Consider the following 15,777-nt stretch of genomic DNA (forward strand, 5'->3'; position numbering starts at 1 on the left):
AGCCACCTCGCTCGGCCTCAGTGTGAATTTAATTTGTCTCTTGAAACCATTTGTCAGAGACGGTTTGTTGAGTTATGACTTGCCTTGTTAGATTTGATTACATTTTCTTTTTAGTCCCTTTAGTTTTGATAGGTGTTATAGAGGGCAAATACAGAAACATGTTCTCAAACTGTCCTCTTTTTGAAAGTTTACTTTTAATGTAATTTTCAGTGTCAATTTGCTCTCTGATTCTTCCGAGTTGTTTGCAAAAATACATTATTCCAGTTGCTGAGTTAATGGCTTTTTAAGTCAATTGGAAATAGGTCTTTTAAGATAACTTTCATATGATTATTTCAATAGTAGATACTGCTAAGTTCTTTTTTTTTTTTTTTGAGATGGAGTCTCGCACTGTCACCCGGGCTGGAGTGCAGTGGCGTCATCTTGGCTCGCTGCAACCTCCGCCTCCCGGGTTCAAGCGATTCTCCTGTCTCAGCCTCCTGAGTAGCTAGGATTACAGGCATCTGCCACCAAGCGAGGCTAATTTTTATAGAGACGGGGTTTCACTTTGTTGGCCAGGTTGGTTTTGAACTCCTGACCTCTTGATCCTCCCACCTCGACCTCCCAAAGTGCTGGGATTACAGGCATGAACCACTGTGCCCGGCCTAAGTTCTTTTTATATGAGTTGGGAATTCCAACACCCAGATAAATAGTAATTAGAGAACATATATGTCACAGTGATTACATTCAATATATGCATTGTACATGTGGAGTATAGTGTTGCTGTTAAAAACGATGGTGTAGAGGCACATTTATTGATGAATGAAGAAGTTCCTGGATACTAAATAGAAAAATCCCTGCACAAAGTAGCATGATTCTATTTTTGGTTACAGTATGTACATACAGAAAAACTATAAGGAAACTTACCTTTTCTAAGTGTTTTTCTGTAGCCTCTTGATACTAATAAGTGTTCTTTATAGAAAATCAGATAAAATAGTACTGCAGTTTTTAAAAATAATGGTAAAACTAGACTTATGAGAATTTCATTCTTGTGCCTGGTGGTAAATGATGATTATGCAAAAACTTTTTCATATTGAGGAAACCTTCATCTATTCCTACAATTAGTTGTTAATGCTTTGTTGGAAATCTGTTTGAATTTTATCAACTGCTCTCGTTTGATAGCATATCTTAAAGACATTAACATTTAAGAATTATATTTTTGCCAGTCTTATTATTCAGACATTTTGTATTCCTGTGCTAAGGGGTGTGTATAGTTGTGAATTCTCTTATTCTGTTAGTTGTCAGCATTTTGCAGTTGATTACTTTTATGATTGAATCTGTTTCTGGTGCGTATATAATCTGAGAATTAATCTCTGAATGTTTGAAACTGTTCCTCAATGAACTTCTATAATCTCAGTTTGGCTAGAGCTGTGATTGGGCACGGAGGTTGGTGGGGAATGGAAAGATTGGGACTGAAGGGAGAGTGAAGAGATGTCTAGAGCATGTTGTCGTAAAATTGGTATGTAGATTAAACATGAACAAGTATAATTTTTTGGGTCATCATGGAGATTGTTTTTATTTTTAGTACAGTACCTTATAGTAAGTAACATTTCCATCTGTTTCTTTTTGTGTATAAAATTGGTTTAGGCAGTGCGGCAATATGTACTTTCCCTTGAATAAACAACCATTTCGTAGTTCAACAGCACCAAAAGTGTCCAATATTAGGTTATCGATGGCTCTATCCAAAAATGCACCTCTGGTTGCCTCACCTCAAAAGCAGGATGACTAAGCACCCAAAACATATAGAGTTTTAGAATAAATACTGCTTTGTGTGCACATGTCTCAGCTGAGACACATGAGCAGCATTGAAATTGTCTTATCTGTAAGGGAGAATTTACTTAAAGTTTTCCTTGAGGTAACTCTGTTGTAATATGCTACCTTTTTTCTCTCTTTAATACCACATATTTTTAGGAAAAGTACTATTCCAATTTATTTTATTTTGTACAGATAATAGAGTGGAGGCTAGAGTAATTTTAAAGTTACCAACTTTTATTCTAAGTAGTTTTAGTGGGTATTACAGGTATAGTGTGTTGTCTTAAAACTTTTTGGTATGCTGTAACAGTTGTATTTAATATATGATGTTTATATTCTTGGATATGACACTAAGATTTGTTATCACCAGTCTTTGGCAGCTCATCTGCAGAGATTCTCTGTATCCCTTATTATTAAATGATGCTGTATGGAGCCCAGAGGTTCTAAGAACAGACTGAACTAAGAGTTGATCCTTAATCACCCACTATCCTTGTTGCAATAGGAGCAGCTCCACTTTTAAGTATTAGACTTTCATTCATGCGTTTATTTTATTTTGGAGTCTACTGTCAGACCTGGGCACTGTTGTAATTATGAAATTATTGCAATGGCATGTCAGGAAGATCCCTGTGCCCTTCTAGTGGAAGGACAGACAATATAAAATATATAAAAAGGATAATTGTGTGATAAGGAAATAGTGATTCAAACAGTAGTGGCAGTGAGGTAGGCAGAGTAGTTATTGGACAGGGAAAGGCTGACATACGAATTAATATCTGACAGATGAACAACCAGCCATATAAGGAAAGAACTCTGTGGCTTTAAATAGTTGGGGAAAAATTAGTTAACTGTTTTTCTAGAAAGACTCTTCTTCAGTTGTGGTATCCTTAAAGATACACTTTTTCTTTTCTTTTTTTTGGCGATGGAGTCTTGCTCTGTCACCCAGGCTGGAGTTCAGTGGTGCGATCTCGGCTCACTGCAGCCTCCATCTCCTGGGTTTAGACGATTCTCCTGCCTTGGCCTCCCCGAGTAGCTGGGACTATAGGCGCTTGCCACCACACCTGGGATTTTGCCATGTTTGCGAGGCTGGTCTTGAACTCCTGACCTCAGATGATTCACCCATCTCGGCCTCCCAAAGGGCTGGGATTACAGGCATGAGCCACCATGCCCGGCCCTTAAATATATACTTTAAATGTGCTTTTTCGTGATGCCACTAGTACTATTCAGAAGCATCGAAAAATGCTTAAAAGTGGAAAGTAAATAATTTTGAGAATTTGTTATTCAGAAGATGAGATCTGTTCTTTCTTTAGTTTAGTATCCAAGGCCCCTTAGTAGTCTAGCATAATAGCTTTACACATACGTTGCATCGCAAGTGCAGTAACTATGTTACTGTCAGACTGCTTGTGCTTTGCCCTCTGAATCTTTATCACCATGTACTTTCCTACTTTTATGCTGTTGTTAATATGTCCCTTGACTGAAGGTTGTTGTCTACTGTACCAAGTTGTAATCTCCTGTGTGAGATGATTTTTGTAGCTTGCCTTACTATCTTAATGTAACTGAGACAGATGAAAGCAGAGTATGTACTTGAAGATTCCTTTGTGCTCATTTTCACTCCTTCTCAGATTGAGAAGTGAGTTCCATGTGGCTTCCAAAGTTGAAATCCACTTCTTAATTAGGGTCAGGAGGTAAAATTATTTGAAGACACCTGTGTGTTTGCAGGTACCTGGCTCTGTTTCTTTTTGCTTTCTGTTGTTGTAACTCTAATCAGTCAGCTTGGAAAAGGGATAATACTTAGTTTTTTAACTATATTACTTGCTCACCCTTTAGAATCTTATTATAATTTGATAATTTTTTATAAAACTTACTGTTTTATACTAACTTGTATTTTTTCTCTCAGAGGAATGCTTTCCTCCTTTAGAATAACTACTTAGCTAATTTAAAAACAGGAAAATGGAGCAATATGGGATGTAGTGTAATTACACTGCATAAAAGTAGCTATTGTCCAGGTGCAGTGGCTCAGGCCTGTAACATCCCAGCACTTTGGGAGGCCGAGGAGGGTGGATCACGAGGTCAGGAGTTCAAGACCAGCCAGGGTCGCACCATTGCAATCCAGCCTTGATGATAAGAGTGAATCTCAGTCTCAAACAAACAAAAAAACACCTTACTCTTGAAATCTTAGCTAATTCCTTAGTGAAAAGTCAGATGGCAGGAGTCAAAAGGAGTTAGTAACATTCGAAAGTATCTCATTTCAGACTTTCTTGTAATTATTGCAGCCCTGTACAGTGTCAGGCAATATCTTACTTGACAGGTGACCAAAGGTGGGCCCCCACCTAGGTAGAGGCAAAGTCTGAACTGAAGCCCAGATTGCCTGATTGCTAATGTCACTGAAGGAGTGGCTCTTAACTTGGTTAGACCAGCCATCTCAACTTTTAAAAAATATTTTCTGTGGCTATTTTTTTCTGTTTTTAAGATATTTGTTACTATTATTGTAGAGACAGAATCTCTGCCTATATTGCTCCAGGGTAGTCTGGAATTCCTGGTGATTTTTAAAAATTGAGATGAAATTCACATACCAGTTATCATCTCTCCACCCAAAATTACTCCATACCTGTTAGCAGTCACTTTCATTTTTCTTCTCAATGCCCAACTCTCCAGTTACTGATCTGCTTTCTGTCTCTCTAGATTTTTGTTTTCTGGATATGTCATATAAACCAATTACACAGTGTATGGTCTTCTGTGACTGGCTTCTTTCACTTAGTGTTTTCAAGGCTCACCAATGTTGTGTTATATATCAGTACTTAGGCTTTCACTTCCTGGGTTAAAATTTTCCTCCAGTAATTCTCAGAGCATGTAACGTACATTTAAGCCATAAGAGAATGTCAATACAGCTTATTCCAGATTCACAGTTGTGCACCACTTTATATTCAAAGCATCCCATGGGATTAAATGTTGAGAACTGATGAATTAGGGTCTGTGTCTAAGGTAGACAAATTAAAGTCACACATAAAGTATAGTAGATTGCTTTTTTTGATGGGGGCATAAGTTTTATTTATGTGTAATTCACATACCGTACCATACCATTCAGCCATTTGAAGTGTATAGTTCACTGATTTTTAATATATTCACAATTAGTAGTCACCAGTGTTCTAATACATTACTTACCCTGTAACTGTCATCCCCCAGTAGCCCCCTCGCCCTCAGCTCTAAGAAACTATTACTGTATTTTCTGTCTCGACAGATTTGTCTGTTCTTAATGTTTTGAATAAATGGACTCATGCCATATATGATTTTTTGTGACTGGGGTATTTCACTTAGCATGTTTTTGAGATTCATTCACGTTGTAGCATGTATTAGTATTCATTTGTTTTTATTGCTAAATGATATTGTATGATTATGCCATGTTTTCTTATCAGTTGTAAACATTTGGTTTGTTTTTATTTTTATTTTTTTTTTTTTTTTGAGACGGAGTCTTGCTCTGCCGCCCAGGCTGGAGTGCAGTGGCCGGGTCTCAGCTCACTGCAAGCTCCGCCTCCCGGGTTTACGCCATTCTCCTGCCTCAGCCTCCCAAGCAGCCGGGACTACAGGCGCCCGCCACGTCGCCCGGCTAGTTTTTTTTGTATTTTTTAGTAGAGACGGGGTTTCACCATGTTAGCCAGGATGGTCTCGATCTCCTGACCTCGTGATCCGCCCGTCTCGGCCTCCCAAAGTGCTGGGATTACAGGCTTGAGCCACCGCGCCCGGCCTTGTTTTTATTTTTGACTGTTAAGAATAATGCATTATTATTACTATTATTTATTTATTTATTTATTTTGAGACAAAGTCTCACTCTGTCCCCTAGGCTGGAGTACAGTGAAATGATCTCGGCTCACTACAACCTCTGCCTCCCAGGTTCCAGTGATTCTCCTGCCTCTGCCTCCCGAGTAGCTGGGTTTACAGTCACGCGTCACCACACCTGGCTTATTTTTGTATTTTTAGTAGAGATGGGATTTCCCCATGTTGGCCAGGCTGGTCTCAAACTCCTGACCTCAGGCAATCCACCTGCCTTGGCTGCCCAAAGTGCTGGGCTTACAGGCATGAGCCACTGCGCACAGCCTGTTGCTGTTTTTGAGACAGAGTGTCACTCTGTTGCCCAGGCTGGAGTGCAGTGGTGCAGTCTCAGCTCACTGCAGCCTCCCACTCCTGGGTTCAAGCGATTCTCCTGCCTCAGCCTCCTCAGTAGCTGGGACTCCAGGCACACAGCACCACACCTGGCTAATTTTTTGTATTTTTAGTAGAGATGGAGTTTCGCCATGTTGCCCAAGCTGGTCTCGAACTCCTGAGCTCAGGCAATCAGCTTGCTTCAGCCTCCCAAAGTGCTAGGATTACAAGTGTGAGCCACTGTGCCTGGCCAAGAATAATGCATTATGAACATTCGTGTACTAGCGTTTGGGCCTGTGTTTTCATTTCTTCCGAATATATACCTAGGTGTGGAATTGCTGGCTCATATAACTGATTGGTTGATTGGTGGTTTTTTTGGTCTCTTTTTCACTACTTTATTCTTGTTTGCCAGTATAATGCCAGTACATTTTAGGTGCACAAGTAGATGTTTGAATGAATGAATGAATCAAAGAAAAAGTTACATTAATGGTACCTAGAGCTTATTATTTGGTAAACATTGATGTTCTGTTTAACCCAGGAATATAGCACTTATTATTAGTATTTTGTATATATCTTCAACTAATAGAGGATATCCTGTTTTTAAGTTTTTGTTTGTTTAAGATTTAGTTGGGTACATTTGAAGATTTGTTACTTGGGTATATTGAGTGATGCTGAGGTTTGGGGTACGAATGATCCCATCACCCAGATAGTGAGCATAGTACCCAACAGTTAATTTTTCAACCCTTATCTCCTCCTTTCCTCCCCTTCTAGTAGTCCCCAGTTTCTGTTGGTTGCTATCTTTATGTCCCTGAGTACCCAGTGTTCTGTTTGTATATATGATATGATTTTGTTCTTTTGTATGGCTACAGATAACTATGCTTAACATTTTCAGGAACTACCAGACTGTTTCCCAAAGTAGCTGCAGTATTTTACTTTCACATTAGCAGTGTGTATGAGAGGGTTCCTTCCAGTTAGTTTCTCTGCATCCTCACCAACACTTGTTTTTGCCTGTCTTTTTGGCTATACCTATTCTAGTGGGTGTGAAGTGTTACTTCCCTGCAGGTTTGGTTTGCATTTCCCCAATGGCTAGTGCCATTGTTCGTCTTTGATATGCACTTTGGAAGTTTGTATGTCATCTTTGAGGAAATGTTTGTTCAGATTTTTTACTCGTTCTTAATCAGATTATTTTTATTGAGCTCTGGAGTTCTTACTGGTAGAATTAGATAAAAGTCTTATATGGATGTATGATTAGCAGCATTCTACATGTTGTCTTTTCACTTTTTGATAGTGTCTTTTCAAACACAAAAGTTTTAATTTTTAAACTCCCGTGTTGCATAATAATGTTTCCATAAATGAAGGACTGTATATGTGAAGGCGATCCCATAATATATTTTTACTGTACCTTCTCTATGTTTAGATATGCTCAGATACACAAATACTAACTGTATTATAGTTGCCTACAGTCTTCAGTACAGTTACAGCCTGTATAGGTTTATAGCTTAGGAGCAGTAGGTTATACCACATAGCCAAGGTGTGTAGTAGACTATACCATCTAGGTTTGCGTCAGTACACTGTTACGATGTTTGCAAGACAAAATTGCTTCACAACATGTTGCTCAGAACGTAATCTTGTCTTTAAGCAACACATAACTGTATGGTATAAAATCACCATAGTAATACATACATAATGACGTATACTGCTTGCACATAGAATGAATGTTATGTGTAATTTTCACAGACTCTTTGTAGTACTGTGCTAAAAATACGTAGCCCCATATGTATATATATGTTTAAGATAAGCTATGGCAGTGCTGTTTTTTAAAGAATGAAATTTGTTCAGTGTTTCATCTTGTCTTTATGTCCGCCACTTCAATGTTTGGACCTAACTGTTAACAGAGGAATCTACTTAATGTCATTTGTTTGTGACAGATATAAGGCAGATGTATTATATATATGTAGCATTATTGTCAGTGGTGAGATTTTTCCAAGTAGTGAACATTTTGATAAAAATGTTCCAAAAAATGACCTTATTATAAACTTAAAGTGGTATTGGTTCATGTGTAAAAATGAGTTAAGTTTTATACAGTACAATTTGCATAGCAGCTATATTCCTGGAAAATTCACCATACTGTGCTAAGCAGATTTTGGTTCTAGACTCAGTTAATTACAAGCAGCTTATTTTCAGACATTAGACAGTTCTTTGGGAGACATGTATAATGTACAGTAGGCATCCCTGGCCCCCTTTCACTTAAGTATTAGCGCACCTTCATCTAGAGCAGTGCTTTCCAGTGAGTCAGATATGCAGTTTTAAGTTTTTTTAGTAGCCAATATCTGGAATTTTAATTATATTTATTATTTAACCAAATATAGCTAAAATACTTCATGTAATCAATATAACCATATTAATGTGATACTTTTCATTTGTTTTTCCCTAAGTCTTGGAATCTAGTATATATTTTACACATACAGAAAATCCCAATTCATACTAGCAGTGTTTCAAGTGCTCAATAGCTATGTGTAGCCAGTGACTGTCATTGAATAGCACAAATGTAGAGGGAGTAACTCTACAGCCAACTGTCAAATTGTTGATACTTCTTGTGATCCACTTTTCCCTTCCCCGAGAGACAAAGCCTCGTTAGCTGTAAGTTTTGCTTTTCACCACCAAGTTTCTTGATAAACAGTTGGTAAATTGCAGGATGCCATTATTATAAACTAAAGTTGTATTATTGGTTCATGTGTAAAGATTTTTTTTTAGTCAAGGATAATGCTTAGAACTTCATTTCCATTTCCATGTTCTTACCCCCAAGTAGCTGCATTTTTATCCTAATGGGTTTTTTTTGCATTATTATCTCTTGAAAGTAATTGATAACCATGCTGAGCTGCTTGCCTGTACTATTCAAGTTATTAATACTCTGATAATAAAGTTGCATAATTTTGAATGTCTTTGTTCCTATTTTTCCCATAAGACTTTTTATTTTTAATATGCAGCTTTGCAGAATTCAAGATTTTTCAAGGAAAACATTTATCGTGTTATAGCAGAAAATACTGTATAGTACAGATATGTGGCTCTCTTGGTGATCCCTTTTTAAGTACTCTGGCCGCTGGTTAGGAGTGATGAAAGGCCAAGGACCCTGGAAGGTAGTACAGCATTCACAGTAACAGAGGAGAATCCTTGGAAGGTACTGGAAAAGGCTTAGGAAGAGACCTGTAGAGTATAATTATCTCTGAAAGTGAAGAGGGTATGATCATCAGTTTATTTTTAGCATATTGCTATCTCGGGAGATTTTGTTGAGTGTCCTCTACTATTTGACTTTGTAAACCTGTGTTTCTCAAAGTGTGGCCTGGGTGCTAACTACACTAGAAGCATCCTGGGAATGCCTATTAAAAATTCAGGTATTAAGCCAGGCGTGGTGGCTCACGCCTGCAGTCCCAGCACTTGGGGAGACCAAAGCAGGTGGATCACTTGAGGACAGGAGTTCGAGAACAGCCTGGCCAACATAGCGAATGTCCCTACTAAAAATACAAAAATTAGTGGCACGTGGTAGCGTCCACCTGTGGTGCCAGCTACTTGGGAGGCCCTGAGACACAAGGATCTCTTGAGCCTGGGAGGCAGAGGTTGCAGTGAGCCAAGATCATGCCACTGCACTCCAGCTTGGGTAACTGAGAGATCCTGTCTCAAAACAAAACAATTTAAAAATATTTAAAATGACTGTGAATTAGAATCTCTGAGAAAGACCACCTTGAAATCTACAATTTTTAATATACTAAAGATTCAGATCCACTACTGAGTTTTATTCAGTCCTACCTATTTTTGCTTTTGTTTGAAAGCAATGTGGGATGGTAGATGTCCTTGAATTATTTCATTTAGTATACAGATATGCCTATTCCTTCCTTAGTGTCTTAAAAAGAATAAAGACTAACTAAGACTTCTAAGTCTGTGGATCTGGTAATAAATTCTGGTGGTTGTCATGGTCTGAATAAGCACATAAAAGCCACAATATTTTGCTCCTGAGTAGACTGAAAACTGTTGTTCCACCTTTTCGAAAGCTGGTTGCCGTTCCCACTGTCATTTAATCGTATAGAGTTGTATATCCTCCTTCTGCTTTCCCTACTCCTAATGTCCTGGTTCCCTTTTGTGAATGGAAGGGCATTGTAATTGCTTAATGTCCATTTCTTGCTGAGTTAGGTATGTATTGATCAATTTTTTTGGACCATTTTCTGATTATTCTCCTAGGCCCTCACTCTTTGAAACTATAAGTTATAAGTTATAGTCCTTTTCACACTTAAATTTTAGCTTCTGAAGTTTTAGAAGATGCCAGATAGGGATTATTCTGTCAGAAATACTGCAGATTTTGTCAGGGAAAATGTCATTCTCTTGTACTGACCCTTGGACTCTGGTCTGAAACTAGCATCCAGTCATGTTACATCTCCATTTTATAATCTGCCATGGCTAAGCACTGGAAGGGAGAATTTTGCTCACCGTTTAAGTTCTTCAAGTTGCAAGCTTAAGTATAGAACCCCTTTATCTGTCCTGCCCTTCTCCCAAAACCGAGTCATTTCCAATAGCATGTTTTCTTAGACTCTTTTAAGACTTAACTTTATCAGTCCTAGCTTTAATTTCTTGAGATTGGTTTAAATGTACAGCGTTTAAAAACATTTTTATCCCAGTTATTCACTGATGCAGTGTTTCTTGGGTAGATGATTTTTTTTGTCGTTAAATAGCGAGCTTTTCCTTGGTAATATACACAGTGCATAAAGGTACTTGACTGTATAAACAGCACTGCCTCCGTTGCTGCTTTGGGTCAGTGTGTGACCCAATGTGTGACCCAATGAAGGAATGGAGGCAATGCTGTTTATACAGTAAAAAGTACCCTTTTTGCACTCTATCTCTCACCAGCATGTATATATTTTCTTCCTTTGTGTACTTGAATACTCACTGGATTTGGGATTGAAATTCTGAGTTCAAGTTTTATGCATCAGTTCTTCTCTTACTGGATGTGTTCAGAAGTCCTACTGTATTCTTTCTCTTAGCCTTAGATTCTGTATTATAATAAGAGAAATCTAAAACTTGTGGGGTCACATATAAAAATTCATGTGATTTTTTTTTTTGTTTTTTGCTTTTTTTGTTGTTGTTGTTGTTGTTTTCATGTGATGTTTTAAGATAGGAGATTTAAAAGGAATTTTGTGTTGTAGCACTTCTTTTCGGTATGGCTCTAGAAAATCATAACTACCATTACCCCAGGCCTGGGGAGGATGCGCACAATCACTTTGTTCTTCTACTTACGTATTACTTCAGTTTGGAATGAGTTAAGTAAAACTCTCAAATGAAATACCAAAAAAAGTATGTAAGGTAATATAAGCTGACGCTTTTATTATGAGATAGGTAACTTTGTTTACCTTATTATTGTCATTTTATTCAAGGGCAAATATGCGCTACCTTCAGGTCCAAAGGGCATCCTTCTGGTTGGAATCTAAAGATGTATTGCCTGCCATGCTTTGTATAAAACCTCTTATGTGAATTTGAAATCTGTTTAAGAATGTTAGTTTATTCTTAGTCTTTTACAAAAATATCTTTATCTTACTTCTCACCCATTTCAAGTATTGTTTTTGGTAAGCAGTCTTAGTAAATCTCCACAGAATGTGGAATCTGGTCCCTATCCAAAAACTCATGTCTTTGAAAATAATTTCCCCATCAACAACTGAGTCTATTTTCTCTTTTAGAGAAGTCCTAGGCCGGTGTGCCTTGATGCTTATAAACACTTTTGATTATTATGCTGTGCCTTCTGAAGACACATATACTAGATCTAAAAGTTAGTTGGTAACTTTCATCAGGCTGGTGGAAGGCATACCATTTCTTTAGAAGTATAATTAATTGGAATTGTTGTCAGTATTTGAGTTTTCATTGACTTTAGGAATAGTCACTAAAGTGGAGTGAATTCCTGGATCTTAACCTTATGAGAGGTCAATAGACCTCATTTATAATACACCTTATAATACACCTTATGTTTGTAGAAAACCTGTTATGTCTTTCAGTAAACCTTTAATGTGGCACTTCCATTTCGTAGATTTAAGCATAGAACATACTGTTCAAGAATGTGTGCAAATAAATGTCAGAGTGGGGTATCTAAACTGGGCTTTTTAATGGATTACTCTGGGGTTTATTTCAGTCAGTAAGATTAGCTTTTTTTCCATCACTGTCAACAAACTTAGGGAAATTTCAGGGAAATCTCAACTCCGTGAGTAGTGCATATATATTCTAGTAATCCATATTACTAGTTCTACTTCTTACTTATATTCAGTTGTAAATCTGATTTTAAAAAAATCTTCGGAGTTATATCTGAAAAGTAGAAATTTCAGCATAAATCTCATATTTTCTTTAAAACTTGAAGTGTTAATTTTCCTTTGTTACTAAGCATTTTGGAATCCTAAAACCATTTGTGAGGTTTGGTGATTCTGTCAGACTCTCAGGACTCAACATAGTCATTATCATGACTATGACTTACTACAGTGGACAGGTGCAAAGAGAAAAGGCACACGGGGCAAAATCTGAAGGAATCCAGGTGTAAGCTTCTAAGAATTCTTGCCTAAGAGAGTCATACAGGATGCACTTAATTCCTCCAGCAACGAATTGACACACTTGTGAAATGTTATCTACCAGGGAAGCTCACTAGAGATTTAGTGCCCACTGCTTTTACTGGATTTGGTGAGTTATATATGTACTCTTTGCCTTGCATGTACCAAAATTTCAGATTCCAGTAGGAAAGCAGCTGTTCAGTACAAAACATACTATATACCCAAACAGCTTAGGTACAATGAACAATTCTTTTTTTTTTTCTTTTGAAGACAGGTTCTCATTATGTCACCTAGGCTGGGTTTGAATTCCTGGACTCAAGGGATTCCCCTGCCTCTGCCTCCTCAGTAGTTGAGACTACAGATGCAAGCCACTGTGCTTGGCCTCAGTGAGCACCTGTTTCACCTCTTTATCAGTTACGGTTGTGAGATCCCTCCGGAAATTTAGCTTCCCACATGTCTGTCAAGGGCCAGCTGTGCCAGAAAGCCTTTCTAAAGATAGCAGTCTCTGGGCTTCTGCTAACTTTTCCTGCATACTCAGTCTTTTTTTTTTTTGAGACAGAGTCTTGCTCTGTCGCCCAGGCTGGAGTGCAGTGGCACGATCTCAGCTCACTGCAACCTCACCCCCCAGGTTCAAGTGATTCTCCTGCCTCAGCCTGCCGAGTAGCTGGGACTGTAGGCACATAACCACCACGTCCAGCTAACTTTTATATTTTTAGTAGAGATGGGGTTTTACCATGTTGGTCAGGCTGGTCTCGAAATCCTGGACCTCAGGTAATCCACCCACCTCGGCCTACCAAAGTGTTCAGCTTGTTTTTGAATGATTTCTTCTTGATTGTGTTCATTCTTAGAGCTTTTATTGAGGATTTATTTCTTGCTTCCTGTTATTTAAAAGGGGGTTTAGGGTGTTCTCTCTATATAAATAGAATGCTGTACAGTAAGATAAATCAAAATAAGTAGAAGAACCCATCAGGCATCTCAAGCATCAGGCTTCTTAGGAAATGTCCTCTATCATACCACCTCGTTGTTCTTAAGTAACCATCGTAGTTAGGTAATTCTCTTTAATAGTTTGTGACATAACTAGCTTTCTTGGGTCTTTGAATCTGCTTGTAGTTTCCATTGTAAGCAGACCCTTATCTGAGGGTAAATCTTAGCCATTGCCTTTTTTCCTGCCATACTCTTACTTCATGCATGAACTTTTAGTGCTTGCTGCTTACATGCAAAGCAGTTAGTCCCTCTCCTACCTTTGACCTGTAACAGAAAACACTTCCAAATCCACATCTACTTAAACCTTTTCTTCTGAATTCCTAGTTCTATATTAATCTGCGGATCATTTTCACTTGGAAATATCTGAAACCTTATAGTCATCATCTATCTGAGTTCACCTTTGCTCTTGCCATTTAGTTGTTTCTATTGATTGAAATAATATTCCTAACTCATTTCTAAATTTATCCGCCCTGGTTCTCACTAATAATTCCTGGACCACTGGAGCACTTTTCGTTTTTGTTCATAATAGTGTAGCCTCCATGCCACTCCCGGATCACTTATTAAAAGAAAAATGCCAGTTTGATTATGTTACTTTGTTGCTGAAAAATCTAGAATTATGTGGAATGAAATTGAAATACTAACATTAGACTTCTGTGGTGAACCTTTTTGTGTCATTCGTCAAAGTGTTTTTGGAAGTCTGGATTTTTACACCCTGGTTTTTCTTAAAGCAAGAGAAACTTTTTTCTCTGGTCACTGACATACTCAGATTTTCATAAAACTTGAGTTACTCTTAAGCAATTTTTAGATAGAGTTGGACCTGTTAGGAAAAGACTCTTAATCATCTTTATCATCTTATAAGTGAGCACCTTCCCTGAGACTCTTTAACTTCTTGAAAAAAGTTGATGCTGTTTTATTTGAAAAATTGGCAAAGCTATTAAAAGGCAAACAGGGGAAACTGTTAAGAAATTGAAATACAGTTGCAAAAACATACTGATAACAGTGACTTTTAGTTCTGTATCATTTGAGTTCTTGTGCCTTTTTTCTGTGCACATTGTACTTCTATTTTTCTCCAATAAAACTGTAAGAAAACCCAGAAGTTGCTACAAATGATAAAGATAAGGTTTCGTTTCTCTCAAAAAGGTTTTGTTATATGCTATTGTTTCAGGGCATATACAGCCACTTATTTAGTAGGTTCACCGATACTTTATATACTATAAAAAGTATGACTATGTATATATTCCTAATGCTTATGTAAGATGTTCATTTAGAGATATACAATAATATATGATAGAAAACAGTTTAGATTAAACATTAAATACAGTTTAATTGTAATTCACTGTATTCTTTATTTTCTTAAGGGACCAGTTACTCTCCACAAGAAAATTCACACAACCACAGTGCTCTTCATAGTTCAAATTCACATTCTTCTAATCCAAGCAATAACCCAAGCAAAACTTCAGATGCAGTAAGTATTATAAACATGTCCAATATTTTTTCTTTGGAATTTATTGCAAAAAAAAAACAAAAAACAAAACAAAACCCATGGGAAGTCTTATAAAATCTAATGTCTTTAAAAAAAAAGTTTGAATCACAGTCTTAATGTGTTTATTTGATATTATTATCCTATTTTAAACCAAAGAGCCAGTCTTATTAATGGAACTAAGCGTTGTGAGAAGCTAGTATCTTTGGTGTTAATTAATTAGGATTCCTGTACAAAGCAATGTTTTTCCGTTGTGATATCTGAGATAAAAAGAACTTCGGGCTGAAACTTCTTATAAAGTGCTCTAACTTAAGCTTTCTTTCCGTAATGGGTAAACTCCTTGTAGGATATATTTATTATCTACTGTGTCTTACACACTGTCCCAGACACTAGGGATATACAGTTACCTGTCCACAAGGGTGTGAAACCCAATGAGGGATTTTAAATATTTTCAGAAGTTTAGGTTAATGAAATAACTTATTTTGAATTTTTTAAGTCATGGGTTTCAGTGAAATTTTTAATTCACCATAGAATAAGGTTTTAATTCACCAGGCATATGCTAAGCTGAATATATTATAGAATGTGGCCCATCTTAAAGGAAGTTTGGGACCTGTGGTAGAGACAGAAAAGTAAACAACAGTGCCTGTTAAAGTTGCTTTGGGGTGGTGCTCAACACAGGACTCCCAGTTTGGGTGAGGAAGATAGTAAACTATAACTAATGCTTCCCAAGAGTCTGACTATAACTTAGGCAGTAAAAGAGCTCTGGAATTCATAGCATACAAAGGAATAGAGCTCCCAACGATGTAGAAGTGTAAAATAGTG

The 15,777-nt window shown here is 37.4% G+C and overlaps 1 protein-coding gene across 11 annotated transcripts in view; it reads left to right on the forward strand.

The window, feature by feature from the left end:
* The window catches only part of WAC (WW domain containing adaptor with coiled-coil), a 90,705-nt gene that overhangs the window by 37,648 nt on the left and 37,280 nt on the right, over positions 1–15,777 (forward strand). For all 11 annotated transcript variants that reach the window (XM_033209066.1, XM_033209068.1, XM_033209071.1 and 8 more), the window contains exon 4: positions 14,834–14,940. In XM_033209066.1, the coding sequence (XP_033064957.1) occupies positions 14,834–14,940 (107 nt within the window). The remainder of the gene's footprint in view (positions 1–14,833; positions 14,941–15,777) is intronic.

The sequence above is a fragment of the Trachypithecus francoisi genome, unplaced genomic scaffold (genome assembly GCF_009764315.1).
Source record: "Trachypithecus francoisi isolate TF-2019V2 unplaced genomic scaffold, Tfra_2.0 Lachesis_group9, whole genome shotgun sequence".
In the NCBI taxonomy this organism is placed as follows: domain Eukaryota; kingdom Metazoa; phylum Chordata; class Mammalia; order Primates; family Cercopithecidae; genus Trachypithecus; species Trachypithecus francoisi.